The 16,707-nt window shown below is 30.6% G+C and overlaps 2 protein-coding genes across 2 annotated transcripts; one reads left to right on the top strand and one right to left on the bottom strand.

The window, feature by feature from the left end:
- The first annotated feature begins 1,853 nt into the window (after positions 1-1,853).
- Positions 1,854-5,160, top strand: LOC102592768 (pirin-like protein At1g50590). Its single transcript, XM_006344819.2, has 5 exons — positions 1,854-1,968; positions 2,135-2,223; positions 2,554-2,582; positions 3,696-3,862; positions 4,468-5,160. Exons 1-5 carry the CDS (start codon positions 1,883-1,885, stop codon positions 4,976-4,978), a joined length of 882 nt encoding a protein of 293 aa, XP_006344881.2. The 5' UTR covers positions 1,854-1,882; the 3' UTR covers positions 4,979-5,160.
- Positions 5,161-8,957: 3,797 nt separating this feature from the next.
- Positions 8,958-15,862, bottom strand: LOC102592424 (glycerophosphodiester phosphodiesterase GDPDL3-like). Its single transcript, XM_006344818.2, has 9 exons — positions 15,629-15,862; positions 14,281-14,574; positions 13,461-13,576; positions 12,754-13,255; positions 11,972-12,010; positions 11,217-11,501; positions 10,729-10,871; positions 9,676-10,153; positions 8,958-9,392 (listed from the first exon to the last, which is right to left on the bottom strand). The coding sequence occupies exons 1-9, from the start codon at positions 15,732-15,734 to the stop codon at positions 9,094-9,096; spliced, it is 2,262 nt and encodes a 753-aa protein (XP_006344880.1). The 5' UTR covers positions 15,735-15,862; the 3' UTR covers positions 8,958-9,093.
- Between the last annotated feature and the right edge of the window lie 845 nt (positions 15,863-16,707).

Here is a 16,707-nt window from a genome sequence, read left to right as displayed (position 1 = left end):
TACTCGTTTTGTATACGTTGTAATTAAATGTTTATTCTAATTTGAAAGTGACCTATTAAGTAAAAAGTTTAAACTTTATATACTGATTGCGTAAAATATATTTAGACAAGTAGATTACTTATAAATAACAAATACTAGTTTCTTAAGTTCTCTGCTTTTCACGCCATGAAGAAAAAATAGTTGAAAATATTTTTATTTTCAACGTATTGAAAATAGTTTAAATTTATTTTTTAATATTAATTCGACTATAATTGCCTTTAATTTTTAAGTTAAGATGTCGCTTTTCACCTATTAAATCCAATTGTGTTTTATGATTAAAAATGTCTCATCTTTTCATAAAATTATGAGATGACATATGTAAGATGACTGTACTAGTTTATTTGTCCATGTAAATATTAGAGTAATCCATAAATAATTCGATCTATTCAAATTTATTTAATATTAAAATAATTATGATCCAATAAATGAAAAGAGAGCAAATTAAATCCATTTTAATACGTTTGGAATATTTTAACTTTGTTTTTGCTTAATAGATAAAGAATAATTTTATTTTTCAAGGAATTGGAAAAAAGCTGTTAAATTCTCAGCATTTTGCTTTTCTTTTACACTTTGATGTTCCATATGAAGGATAACTTGTTGAAATTTTTTTATATCCAGTTTAATGTCAACATAAAAATAAAGTGAATATAATAATAATTAATAATTGGTACAAATATTAAAACTTACTGATTATTACATGTTAAAATATTTATTGATAGTTTTAAAAATTTAGATATTAAGGAGATATCATTAAATAAGAATATACTCTCTTCAAAAAAAAAATACTCCGAAGATATCAAAACATATAAAAGTCTTATATTGGTGTTTCATCTCATTATTATTTCATTATAAAAATAAATTTTTTAAAAAGGAAATAATGTGTTATGATCCATAATAAAGAAATCAAAGCCTGCATATAAAGGAAAAGGGAAAATGTTGACCATATAATTAATCAAATAAAAATATAAATTTTCAAACATTTTAAACTTTTGGCTTAATACATCTCTTACATTTGTCAATAAATTTTATTTAAATTTTAAAATAATGTATGATAGATGAATTTATTAAATTTTAAAATAATGTATGATAGTTAAACATCTGAACACATAATCATAAAGTATTCTTACCATTAACCAGAGATCTCGGATTTGAGTCCATGGAGAAAATTTTGTTGGGAGCGCCACCCCCGAATGAGCCCTGCAGAGCGCGATCCAGATTTAGTTGGAGCTCTAATGTGAGCTTCGGACACCGGGTGGGAAATCAAAAAAAATTATAAAGTATTCTTATTTAATATTTTCTAATAAAATTACACTTGTTCTCAAAAATCTATTACTCTAGGAGTAAATAGTTAACCTCTCGTTATTGTTTTTTCTGGATTTTTCATCCGATGTTTGATATTTACATTGGTGTCCGACTAGTTCAAATTTACATTATATAGGGTCTCATTTAGGGAGAAACATTTTCTACCAAGTAATTTTTCATACCTAACACTCAAACTCAAAACCTCTAATTAAAAAATAATTATTGCACTACATAATGGTTGTTAACTTGTCATTAAATTATACATATTATGATGTGTTTGGGAAAAGAAAAATAAATTATAGAACAGGTAAAGGGTGGGGGGCAATGTGAATTGAATGAATTAAAAAGTAGATTGGCAAATACATCATGAAAACGTTAGGGTGACGTGAGAACCATATTTAGAAAAAATAAATAAAATCATCTTTTATTTTGACTTTCCCAATTTTCAACTAACCAACATCCCCTATAAATATGCTCACTAATTTACACACAAAACCATATGGTATAAAAATAAAAACATCATCATAGAAATTTAAAAAAAATGCCTCCGCGTTCTATCGTCAAGAAATTTCTTGCAAGGCCACAACATGAAGGATTTGGTGCCGTTGTCAGACGAAGCATCGGAAGGTATGTCAAAAAATTTTACTATATATAATGTCATTTTTTTTTCCTTTACGTATACTGTAAATGTTTAATTTCTTTATTGAAATTTTTGATTCAGTCACTGCTACAAACAATGCACATTGATTATCACCAAGAGGATTAATTATTTTTTTGATATTTTTTTTTTCAGGTTTGAGTTGAGATATTTTGATCCTTTTCTTGTTTTGGATGAATTCTCAGTTTCTGCTCCTGCTGGTTTTCCTGATCATCCACATAGAGGTCACATTCTAATAATTAATTCTCGGCTATTTTAAGCTATATACATTATCAGCTCACTCAAACAATATCAATTATATGTAAACTTCTTTTAAAATTGAAATTTTTAATCTTGAAAATAAATCATGGATGACTATAATAAACGATATCTATCATATACAAACTTCTTTAAAAATTGCAAATTTGTAATTTTGAAAATAAATCCCCGAGGACTATTATATTATAACAAATAAAGATGACCTGACCTATGGTGTATTATAATTTATATTCTAATTTTTTTTCTTTACTAATACTATTTAATTTTTGTACTTTGTGTGTTTCTTAATTTTACAGGCTTTGAAACGGTCACATACATGTTGCAGGTATTATTATTATTTTATAAGAGTAATTGTGTTTCTTCTTTTAATTAAATAACTAAATACAGACATAATCATAACTTTTTCCATTTATGGTCGTGTTCATACAGTGTTTATGTGAATTGTCAAACACTAAACTAATGAATTACTGTATTAGTTAATTTATTTATTTCCACATTTTGGAAGGCAGTTGTTGAGAAGATGTGATTGTCTAACTTCTAAGAAAACCACTAATATGCTACCACTTGTTTACAAAAATTTAAAAAATATCAAAGTTTAGTGCTGGTGACAGATATGGATCAATTAAGAAAATTCAACTAAGTGGTAATTATGGAATATAATATAAATACCAATGCTAATTAAGGAAGTCTCTTCTTTTTTTCATTATTTCATATATATTACTTTCTCTGTTTTAATTAACTACTTAGATCCTTCATTCTTTTTAGTTTGTTTTTTTCATACAAAAATATTTTCTAAAGTTGAAAATAATTTAATTCAAACTTCTCAACTTACTTTTGATAAAAATTATAAATACACAAAATTGAACGAAAGGAGTATGTAAACCCACACGTTTTAAAAAATTTATAACCACACAAATTTCTGACCTATTTAAATATTAAATTTCAAAAGTCTTTCTTTCTAAAAAAAAAAATTCAAATCAAGTTAAACAGATTCACATGATATGTCGCTTATTTTCTTTGAAATAAATAAATAATAATTAAAAAAATGACGCATTTAGTACGTATAGTGCATTTGTGTGGTGGAGCAATGGCGAAAAAAGTACATAATTATGACATGTTTCTTTCTTCTAGAAGAGTTTATAATACAAATGAGAAAATAAATGGATTTTAAAAAAAATTATTTTTCTAATATCATTAGATGAACAATTTTAATAGTTTACTACTCTCCCTCTGTCCCTAATTACTTGTTCATTTTTTAATCGACACATCTATTAAGAAAATAATGATTGACATAGTGAGTTTTACCATTTTACCCCTATTAATTATGAAATAGATGAATTAAAAATTAAAAATTTTCAAGAAATTTTACTTTTTTCAAAGCAATCAATTAAGGATATAATATATAAAAAAATTGTCCTTTCTCGATTTGTCAAAATAGGGAGCTGTGACACATGAAGATTTTGAAGGTCACAAAGGTACAATTAAAGCTGGTGATTTACAATGGATGACTGCTGGAAGAGGAATTGTTCATTCTGAAATGCCAGCTGCTGAAGGAACTCAAAAGGGTTTGCAATTGTGGATTAATCTCTCCTCCAAACATAAAATGTATGCATTATTATTCCTTCTATTTTATAATTAACTAAAAAGGATTTTAACTTTTACATCGATATTATACTTCCTTTTTTATTTTATCAGATCATCTAAAAAATAATTATTTGTAAGCTTACATGTGTCCTAGGGCATCTTTTTATAAGGATTACAAGTGGGAACACAAACAAGGTGAAACAATAATATCTATATGGAATAAATATAACTATAAGTGAAATATTAGTGAAATTACGATAAATAATACTCCCTTTGTCCCAATTTATATAACTTACTTTCCTTTTTAGTCAGTCCCAAAAAGAATGACACATTTCTATATTAAGTAACAATTTAACTATAAAAGGTTTATTTTGCCTTTAATGTAATGATTTACAGTCACACAAATTTCTATCGTTCATTTTAGACCACAAGTTTTAAAAGTCTTCCTTTCTTTCTTAAACTCCGTGCCGAATCAAACTACCTCACATAAAATGGGACAAATCCGTCTACAAGTGCAAAAGACATGATCTTGATCAACTAAATTCAAGATCCAATAGCTTTAGGTCATTCATAAAAGTCAAATCTAGACTACGTCTCTATCTAAACATGTGCTTTGTATACAACAGGATACAACCGCGATACCAAGAGATACCAAGTGAAAACATAGCAGAAGCAACAAAAGATGGGATCAAGGTGAGAATTATAGCAGGGGAATCACTAGGAGCAAAATCAGCCATATATACAAGAACACCAACAATGTATTTGGATTTCACTTTAAAGCAAGGATCACATCTTCAACAACCAATTCCAAAATCATACAATGCATTTGTATATGTCTTGGAAGGTGAAGGTATTTTTGGGCCACATGAAGAATCATCATCAATAGGTGCACATAATCTACTTTTATTAAGTGGTTCTGGTGATGGACTCGAGGCGTGGAACAAATCAACTAAGCCATTAAGGTTTATATTGGTTGGTGGTGAACCATTAGGTGAACCAGTAGCACAATTGGGGCCTTTTGTGATGAATACACAACAAGAGATTGATCAAACTGTTGAAGATTTTGATAATTATACTAATGGATTTGAAAAAGCTAAGCATTGGAGGTCACAAGCTAGAATTGGACTTGATTATTAGTGTCAAAAAAATGACAAAAATAGTTAAATTAACTTTGGTAGTAGGATCAAAATAGTCCCTTTGGTATTACTTGATCAATTTCAATCTTTTAAGTTTGTCAAAGTTCGTAATTTTTGTCTTTATCAGATATTTATCAAACTCTGAATAAAAAGATATATAAAAGGCACTCACATTCAGAAGTACATATTTTGTGGTTTATGTTTTTTTTTTAAATCTATGATACAATATAATTTTTTTGTTGTAAAAAATCAATCTTATCTATTTGAATTTGATAAATATTTAATAAAGATCAAATCTTTATTTTTGACAAACTTAAAAGGATAAAAACTGGGTTAATTTTTTTAAAGTCATTTTATTGCAAGTAGTTAAGAATCATCATTGTTTCTTTTGTTATTCCCTTTTTCTTGATGATTTTTTTAAGGTTTTCAATAAATCCAAATTCCAAAGAACCCAAATTTGAGTCCCCCATTTTGGCATGTTCCCCACTGTACAATGATCCATCATGTTGTTACATCTTTTTTATTTTATATTATAATAAGATGGAGGGTTAATTAAAATATTGTAAACTCAATAAGAAGAGTTAGTTATCGATATAGTGTATTGAGAAGACTTCATTAAAGTTATTTTTTTGAATCTTTCTTCTTTATATGATTTCCTATAAGGTCATTTAATTATAGTTTTATGCGTTATAAAAGCTTCTTTTTTTTTATCATTAGATGTCTTTATTAATTTTTTATTTTTTTTAATGTCAAGTAGGACAATACCTTGACTAATTTTAGGTACACAAAATGCCAACTGGAAAAAAATACTGATGACCCACTCGTAGTTCTAACCTGATCCTATCAACCAATTATTTATAAAAAAAAATAATTCAAACCTCTAATGGATGAATTACTTGATTTGTAGAGATTAAAAAAATCCACAGTCAAAATTAACAAAACCCTATATTTTCTATACTCAAATTAACTAGTAATTGCATAAAAATTTGTTCTCATTAGAATAATAAAATTTAATTTCAAAACGATTTAGGACTTAATTTGACATATATTTAAAACTAAACGACTAGATTTAAATTCAAAGCGACTTTATCAAAAATTACTTTGTAGGATCTTCTCCATATTTAAATGACTAGTGTTTACATTTGTTTGTATAGCAAGATTTTCATCAAGTTTTTTAAGGAGTAAATTGATAAAATTATCTTCTTATTTATGATTTCTTAATAGAGTAACTTTCATATATAGCAAATCTAAAAATTATATTTGTATGTTATAGCTATAGTTTGCATAATTGCGTTCCATAATAAACTTTATGTTTGTTATGACTATTAATATGTATATTTCGCTATACATATACAAAAGAAGTAATTGTATAATCTGTTTCGGTATACATAGACAAAAGAATTAATTGTATAATTTTTGTTTGTATAAAGCGAGAAAGAGAGAAAGACAAAAGAAAACTGGGTAGGGGAAGATCTGTATTTGTATAATCATAAGTGTATAGGACGCAAATATATGTATTTCTATTTGTATATACAATTTTCTCTCGCTTTATACAAATACAAACACATTTTATACATTTGTGTTTGTATAAAGTGAGAGAGGCGATGAGAGACTGCCCAACGAGAAACGAGATTGGCGAGCAAAAAAATCAGGGAGAGAGGCGAAATGGCAACAGTTTGCTACGAGTTACAATTAAATCAAACTGTGGTTATAGCATTTAATTTAAATTAACAGTTTGCTATTTTATACCATTTTCCTTCTAATATGTGTGTAGAAAAAGAAAATGATCAACTAATATGGGACGGAGTGAGTAACAACTTAACTTTAAAATGCCAATTTTATCCTTAATAAAATAATTTCTTGTCACACAAATATCTATAACTTATTTTAGTCCATAAGTTTCAAAAGTCATTCTTTCTTAAACTTCGTGTCAAGTCAAACTAAGACATATAAATTGGGACAGAAGAAATACTAACATTATTGTTGCACAAGAATATATATATAAAAAAGTAAAAATTATTGCACTTATTTATCCTTTAAAAAAGTATAACTAAATTTGTAAGTGTTATTTAAAAGACACGTGAATTGAATCAATTGTAATTCCGAGATAATAAAGAAGAATGATGAAAATAATTGATAAGCTAAAAACAATTGAAATGAATCAATATTAAGTAAATAATTAGAGCTTGTTGAGCCTGATTCCGATGATATCTTTGATAAGATGATCTCAGATAAAAATGATAGTATTCTTTTCCTTTTTCAACGGATCTTATATACACTTTTTTGACAATGAATAATAAAAACACAAACAAACCATCTGAAAAAACTTAAGAGTGCCCCAATATCCTACAAAATTGGATATCCACCATATTAATTTGAGGTGTATTCTCAAAATGAAATACTATAAATAGGAGAATTAATAGCATAAACAAATCGTCCAACAAAAAAATAAAAGAAACACAAGCAACAAGCACTAATTTTATTTTCTTTTTTAAAAAATGGAGGCATCAAAGAAGCTTGTTGCAATGTTTCTCCTTTGCATCGTTATGATTTCTTCATCTGTACACGTCTCCATGGCTGACGGAGAAAGTAACGCGGAAAAATTTAAAAAAGCATTTAACGCTGTTGCAACTGAATACACAGTTTGTTACAATATTTGTCAAAAAGTATGCTCCGATGCAGGATTTGGTTACACACATTGTGAGATGAAGTGCGATGAAGATTGCACAGCTAAATTGCTCAAAGGTATATAACGTACCTAAAAGGTTCACTCTATGTTCTGTTTGATGGACGAAATCTTCTTATTTTAGAATCGAGTTTTCTTTACATACTATATGTTATGTGATTTTAACGTTTAATAATAGTAAGTTAGTTATGATTTTATAACACATTAATATGTTCTATTTTTGCAGAGAGACTCCAAAACATGAAGAATTAAAGCCTTGGAAATGGACCAAAGGATGCAAATGTAGGGGAAGGAAAGAAAATAAAAGTAAAACAGTGGTTTTCAAAATTTTATTTCTACTAATTCATTAATTTACCACTGTATTTGTAAATTTTAAGATTCAATAAAATTGTTTCTTTCTCTAATTATTGTTGTTTCTCTCATCAAGTCAATTGCAATTAGTTTCATTTTTTTTTATTTTTTTTATTTTATGTTTCTTAATCTTCTTGATATATATTGGCCTATATAACATTCATTTGATATACATAATGTCGCTATTTTCTGAAATATTTAAAAAATATCACTAGAAAAAGTAATAAGAAAGTCAAAACCATGCATCAGGAATTTTTTTCTTAATATTAAGGGTACAATGGAAATAACAACCAACTTTACTCTTAAAATGATAATCATTTTGGGATAATATTTTTGAGCAAAAACAATAACAAGTCCAGCGTAATTTCATAAAGTGAAGTATGAAAAAGGTAGGATATACACAAATTTTATTTCTATCTTTATGGGATAGAAGGATTGTTTCTAATACACTGTATAAGTGACTATTAATTTGAGATGAAGGGAGTATTGTATATAAAATTCACTCCTTACATATAAGATCTACAAGCAAAATGATGCTTATCGAGGAGTTCCAAAAAAACAATCTCGATACAACGATTGAACTCTATGAGATTGAATCTCAAGGAAGAAGCGGGAAGGAAAGGGTGGTTGCACGTTTTCTGGGAGTAATGCCTCCTTTCTCTCTCTCCCCCAAGGACTCAGTCACTCGGGTATCATTCCCAACGGGAGATCTTTTTTTTTTCTTTTTTGTTTCACATTTCTCATCAAAGGAGCTGAAAATCACTCGTTAAAAACTTTATTGCATATATTATACGTAGACGACATACTAGTTGAAAAACGGAGGGTCAGTGAGAGAGTATTTTATATTGTCTCGGTAAGGGCTAGTCTAATCTCTTTTAACACTGCTATAATATTTTGGTAACAAAAAGTTCCTATCATGTTTTACTCATTACCAAAGGATTAACATAATTTTAGATTAATTACATTCTTAATATTTAACTGATTGACCTAATAAACGAAATATAGGCTACTCATTTTTTTTTAAAATGAAATTTACCTGCAAAATGGAGATACAATTGCACAAAATGGTCTTACTGAGATCAAAAGATGACAAGATCAGCAAGAAGAATGGTGAGGCAGCATGTGAAAACGCCAGCTACAACTGAGGATTGACCGATTGGAGAGGTGGGAGCTGCATTAGCTGTAGACTCATTGCGAGCAGTAGGGGTTATCTTTGCAACAGGAGGTAGAGGTGGTTCAACCACATCACTTTCCGTAAGTATTGGGCTGGGAGCTTCTGCTGGTGGCAAAGATTGACGAGACATGAATTGTAGGAGAACTCCAGGACTAACAAGGCTAAAATACAGTGGTGGGACTTTGTAACGCAAACAACGGTTCCCTATAACCCAGCACATGAATATATCTCAGTATTGAATCACAGGGTAAGTCCATACTTGCCCAAATCAGTGCTATTTCCAAATACAATCACTACATGCCCAAATCAGTAGTAGTTTTACTTTAATACACAAGAAAAAGCACCATATGGCAGATTGCAGCTTACTTTCACAGGTAGACGGAAATTTTTGCATGTACATGAATTTCAGATATGCACAAAAAATGAGGGAGCAATAAATAAAGAGAAGCTAGGGGTGGAATGCGATGTAAGTAAAGGAATTACTTACTTCTGTATCTAGCAGCTGTACGAGGGAAATCTGTTATAACACCATCAATGCCAGCTCCAATGAAATAATTGTTTATCTCTACAGATGAATCTGAGAAAAAATCCCATGCTTGAGACACAAATTCATTGTTAAAGCGTTGAACGTATACTGAGAGATTTGATGAGTGCAGTTTCTCCACCACATTTGTTTTCCCAACAAGAAATTTACTCTCACTTGGAAAAACAGAATTCTTGGTTAAAATTACAGAACTAGCAAAGCTCTTGATCTCGGATATAGTTGAGCTCTCAATATCACTGATATCATCAGCAACCCTATAAACAAGTTCATAGCGGGTTTTCTTAAATTCTTTCAGAACTGAACTGTCTTTTGATTGGATCATAACTTTCTTCACTGTCTGATTATTATAACCAGCATTCCTTAAGGCTTCACGAACAGCATCAGTTACACCAAATCCCTGATTTGCCAGGTAAGCTGCATTCTGCACAAGTTCCAGAACATCGACAGATAAAAAATGAATAGGTATGGAATTATGTTGCGTCCTTCTGGCAGTAAAATTTTGCTTCTTAAAACAAACTGAGAAAAATGTCGTTTATTTCGACATCAGTCAAATATTTTACAAGTATTGCTTATTAGCCATAAACAGGATCTAAATAGGAAACTGAAAAGCAATTGTAACGAGTATTGCATCTAAGAGAAATACTTTGTCGTTTCCATTTTGGAATTTTCCATCTCAAGGCATTATTTTTCCAGCCCTTAGTGCCAATTGCATGCAAAACATAAACCACAAGAGCAAAAAGGATTTATTCTATTAAGGTAAAATCCATCATGTCAACTACCGAAGTTAAAAATCATTGCATCCATATTCCAAAAGATGTTCTTTGCTTTCATGGAATATTGATTCCCTTTGACGGACTGTCAAAATTTAAGTCACGTTGAATAAAGCTACTGCAGAACGGATATTAGCATTTAGATGTAATATGGACTTAACATTTGCTGATACATAATGTTGTTGGTATTAACAATGTCAACAGAACCGGCAATAAATAAACTCACCTCTATGCTGATCATGACACCAGATACAGTTGTGGCATTTTTTGCATATGTCAAGAAATCCACCAATGAAACAAAGTTTCCCTCATTTCTGGCTTTTGGATTTCGGTACAATCTAAACTCTAACCATGGGTTTGTTATTTCCGCTACAAGAAATTAGAGCATGTTAAGTACATTAGTTAATATTTTATGCTAAGCTAGAAGTTGACCTTATTAATTTTAAGAGGAAAGAATAGGCTTTGTCACTAACTTAGTTAACTGACCAGTATCCAGAAAATGTATATCTACATTATTCATATGCAAGCAAAAAAGATGGCAATTCACAAGCTGATTTCTTGTTATAAGGTTCGAATTCAACCCATTAACTTGATGATGCGTCAACAACTTTTGTCTTTAAACATACTATCTTCAGCATCTTGAAAACTTGAAGGCGGTAGATGTTTAGTTTGAAAAGTTGTAAGGTAATATAAAGGGAAGTAGATTGGACTTACGTTTCAGGCTATTAATCTCATCCCAAGTAAGGTTAAAGGTGACTATTCCATTAGTTATGTTCAGTTCTGGGACAGTACTAGCAATATTGGTGAATAGCGATTGAAAAACTGTAGTCTTATCTATCAAATTAATAGAGCCCAGGCAGAAGGGTATTCCATCCTTTGTCATTTGAACAGGACAGTCAAGAACATCTGCACCATCCGAAGCAGCTTTTGTATATGCCAAATCAGTACAACCCGGGTAGTCTCCACTTGCTCCTTCAGATGTGATAATCAGAAGCTTTTCTGTAGGCCAACAGGAAAATGGAGAAAGAGTGAGATATAACGTCTTGTACAGAAGAACAATTTAGTCCTACTCAAGATATGAGCATGGTCGTGTCGTTGCACAAAGCTTTAGAAGTGCTAGCTTGGATTCACATGACTCGATAAGGTTATTTTCTCTTGAAAAGCTAAGGTATCTCCAAGACAATATAATTCTCAAATTCTTCGCTTACTCTTTCATAGAAGAGTCTCTCTGGAATAGTAATTTGAAACCAAGCTCATTTTATTAGACCAGAGAATTGATCTCAAACTCAAAATTTCTCAAATCAAACCTTTTCCAGTCCATTTTTACCTTGAGTATAGTACTAGCTCATAAGTTTCGCAGGATAATGGTTCGCATTTTCATATTTCGGGTATAAAAGCCATCTAGTGAGCAAAATAACATTCACCGGTGACCGGTCTAACAAAAATGAGAGCGTTGTTAGTAGGCTTACCTCGAGGTTTATCATTCTTATCCAAATGAGTAAAGCAATCTGCAACATTACAAGAAGTATAAGAATAATGAAGATTATCACAGTAGAAAGAGAAATTGCACAGAGCTTCAAGACCAACTAAAAATATCCATGAATATAAAATGCAAAAAAGGTCCTGTCAGATACTCAAATCTAAGCTATTACCGAGGTAACTGCGATCACCTTCACCTTATCCACCACATTTACAAATCTAGTTTGTCCAACTGTCTGCTCTTTGATATCACTATCAGTGATCATTTATCTCGAAGAAAACTATTTACTTTTCCTTTCATGTCTCCTTTTTATTCCCAAATTAAGGTTAGGACAAGCATATCACCTCAAAACCAGTTATTGGACTTTATAGTGGTCACCCACTCTTATGAATTTGACTCTATATATCACACATGTGTGTAGAAACATTTATATTTATGTTCTTCTAGGATTAGCCTATGCATTTTCAAAGTCCAACACACCCTGATTGCAGTTCCACTCACTACTCGGGACTTGTAAACTAGCAAAATTTCATCCTCCAGAAACTTTGGAGTTGCCTAGATTTACTTTGCACCAAGGACACAATAAGATATTCAGAAAACAGGAAATAATTGTTGAGAAATGAAAGAAATTCTGGGACTGCCCAAAATTGAAGATATCTTCAACAAGTCATTGTATTCATAGTCAAGTAATTTACTAGAATGAGCAACTAATATTATGAAAGCAACAATAAGAGCACAGAGATTCTGTTATTCATCAATTAGTGTGGTTACCTATTGTCGCTGATGGAGTTACTGGGAAGTCAGACAGTACTCCATCAACAGAGAAGTTGCCATTGTCAACAAAGGACAAATACTCAGATGTGGGATCATAGCTGTAATTGTAAGCAAAAGGTACATCATTTGCAAACTCCGATGCAAAAATCTGAAGACCTTCTTTATGAGCATCTAAGACAAGTGACGTATATGGTTGTAAGTAGAAGGAGTTGTCCACCGGCCAGATATAAGATTTGGGAACAAGAATTCCAGAGGAAAAGGTTTTGATAAATGTGAGATTCTTCAATAAAGAACCATACGTTTGATTTGTTGAAGGCTCAACATCATTCTGTCCGAGAAATCGGAAAACGAGTTTTGTAACTCGTGAATTGAGTCGTGCCAGAATACTTCTGAGGAAATTCACCTCAGGCGATGAAATATAGTTGATCAGAACACTCCTGGACAGGGATATAATATAACTTCTCATACTCAAATTATGTTGGCTGAAGAAGTTGTCATGCTGCAAAAAGGATTTGCAAAACAAAGGATCAATAAAAGCGGTACCAACACAAACTCAAGGCAACATTTAGCAAGATCCAATGATATACAGCAATATGTTGTAATAACACATTAATTGATAACTTTAAATGAAAAGAATCTGAAATAAATTAAAACCAAACAACTATATCCTTATAAGTGGAAACTTTTCACAACTAAATAAGTACCTGGATGTTCAACCATAATCCCGGAGGTTTCACTTGGTTTACCACATCCTGGACAGTAAGAATGCTTTGCTGTGTTCCATCAAATCTTGAAGTTCGTGAATAAACTCCTTGCTTCACTGTCCAAAAAAAATAAAAGTAATATTTAGTCAGTAGAAACTTCAGTCACCGTAAGTAACTGCTACAAGCAAAGTAATCAGTTCAGCATCCCTAACAAGGCTATGATTCTCTAGATTATATGACTAACATAATTTTCCATACCAATTTTAATTTTTTTACGGCAGGTATTTGTCTTAAAAGCCGAGTTATTAGACATCATTACTGATTGTCTTTGATTTAAACATATGTGAAGAATCAAAAGTGTATTTCAAATTACTTATGGAGAGAAGGGTTATATTTCAATTGGATTATAAATACTAGCATAATGTTCTCGAGTATAAATATGCCCATTCACACTTCACCAAAGGAGTCAACTTAGGAAGATGTGCCCACATGCGGTCCTGAAACGATGGGTTCTTTCTTTTGCAGTTCATCAAGGAGTTGCAAACTACCAGTGGTGTGCAAATAAATTTACTTATGGATCCAACATGCCATTTCAAGAAAGAGTAAAAAAATCCAACATGGAAGAACGCTTTATTATATAGAGCAGGAAAAGGAAAGAAAGAAAGATAGTAAATGAGACAAAGTCCCTGCAAATAGTTGTTTATAATTTATATCATAAACCATAGGAAGGGATATTGCAGCAAAATTGCTATTCTTAAACATTGATTCCAGAATCTTGGACTTATAACATGATATACATGTGGAACATATTTGGACTTACAAGTGACGGGCGCGAGATCTTTGAAATTGTAATCTATAGAGAACCATCCTTGTGTTGGTACTCCATTCACTAAGTATTTACTCTTCTTATTTTTGAAGTAAAAATCAATGTCAGAAGCATTGTCGAGCTTGAGGTCAGGAAAACAAATGCCAACCCCATCTTTAGTGAGTTGCACATCACACCAAATAATCGCATTGGGCAAGCTAGTTTCCAATGCCATAATATATGCATCATAGCTTGAATCAGGCAATAATCCAGAAAATCCACCACGTGCTATAACTAACGGTGCATCTCCTGCAAACAAGAAACAAAAACACTATATTAACTATGAAATATTGTAAAGAATGTTGGTTTTTTTAAAGGTTAAGCCTTAAAGATGAGGCGTAATGTGAATTAGGAAATGGAATAAATTAAGTCGTAGGAAAAATAGAGCCCATTTCTCCCTCATTGGTGATGAAGAGGAGATCTTTTGTGCTTCTAAATAGAAACAATCCTTCTAGCTAGTAAAGGTTGTTCGTCGCTCGAATTCGGCAAATGATGTGAATTTTTGGACAAATATTATTTTCCATTTCTCATTAATTCATTCCCTTTTCTAACTTAAATTAATTCGCGCGAAATAAGTTAATCAATTAAAATTTGCGGGATTAATTTTTCAACAAAGAGTTACCTCTCTTCCCAACAGCCACTTCCACACCTGTTGATGGCTATAAATTATCCGAGGCTTCACCTCATTTGACACACTCAAAAACAAAATCTTCTACTTCCTAAAAGCACACAAAATTCATATATTTCTTCTCTTTTTCTTTGCATAATTTTTTTTAAAGAAAAACAATAATTACTATCTTGTGATTTACTTCGTTTGTTGAGTTCACTATAGTTTTATAATTTCAACTGCCAATATCACAGAACACTGTTCTATTAGGAATTAATCCAAACCTTGGGCAAGTGTGAGGGGATTAAATTCTCTAAGGAAAATTCATTTTCTTTTGTGGGATTGGAACTATATTTTCCTTCCATTATTTTCGTTTATGTTTATATATGTTGATTACAGGAATAACAAAGAATGCAAAAGGCAAACTGATTAATTAACTTTTCAATTCCCCTGTGGGCAGGTTGGAGAAGCATTGGACTTGAAATTCTACTCAAAAGACTCTGATCAGTATCCTCTAACAATTTTTTTTGGTGAAAAAACCTAAATTACTAAAGCGAACTCTGGAGGTTAACAATTTCCTGAATAAAAACTCAAACTCATACACTCAGCGAAAATTGTTCAGCTAACTCAAAGTTGACAAAAAAAAGGTCCAAACTTGAGGAAGTAATTGGAAAGTAAGCAACGAAAAGAAGTTACCGTGTAGTGTGAGCCATTTAGTGGTTGCATTGTTAAGTGCTTGAGTAGTAACTGAGAAGCAGCTGAGGAGCACAAATAAGTATGAGAGACGCCGGAGATTCCACATTTCCGGCGAGAATTACCGGAGAAAGTTTGGTCGGGAATGTGAACTATATTTGGGTTCGACAGAATGATGAAGAAGATGAAGGAAGGCGAAAGAGGATTTAGCAATTTTAAAAAATTTGAAGTATAGAGAGTTTTAGAAAGGCTACTAAAGCAGGTAGTTTTTTCGAGCTGGTGTTGTTTAATCATATTTAGAAACTATAAACACCGTTAAATCCTTAATATTTATCATTTCACAAAATTAATGCATAAAAGACACTATTCTTCCTATTATATTCTTTTAAGGAGTATTAGTCTTGAAAAATACTATACATTTCACCAACATAGAAAAACTTAGTAAATAATTCATATCTATTAGTATTGGCCAAATTAATTAATTCATAATTGAAAATTTGACTTCAAAAAAATATTAAATAAACAGAATAATATACTTACTTAATTTCTTAATGTACGTGAGATCTAAAATGATGATATATAAATAGAAACATGAGTAATTAATAATTAAAATGAATGTTGTAGTAATGGAAGTTGTTGCACAACCCCACTCAATTTAACTTGTGTTTACCTCGCAGCTTCACATGAAATTGTTGTAGTTACTTGTGACTAGTTACTATGCTAAGCGACCGTTTTGAAAAACAAGTTATCTCGTGATTAAATTTTTAATGTAAAAATAAGTTATTACATGATTTTATCTTAACTGAACATGAGATAAACTTATACTAAAATTAATTTCGAGATTAGATCTTCCTTATCTCTCATGCTAAACAAGACCTAACTCCTAAGTACTCACTCTGTTCACTTTTACTTCTTTTGTTCTTCATTATATGTTTAAAATATATTTCACTGTTATCATATCAAAAGAAAAAAAAATCATGTTTTACTTTTAATATAAATTATTCATTCTTCAAATCATTTCTAAAAGTCTAAGACTACACATCAATCAATATGAATATTATCATAAAATATTTAACAACGAT

The sequence above is a fragment of the Solanum tuberosum genome, unplaced genomic scaffold (genome assembly GCF_000226075.1).
Source record: "Solanum tuberosum cultivar DM 1-3 516 R44 unplaced genomic scaffold, SolTub_3.0 scf00056, whole genome shotgun sequence".
Taxonomy (NCBI): Eukaryota; Viridiplantae; Streptophyta; class Magnoliopsida; order Solanales; family Solanaceae; genus Solanum; species Solanum tuberosum.
The sequence above is the reverse complement of the archived record's forward strand: the minus strand, read 5'-3'. Positions and strand labels throughout refer to the sequence as shown.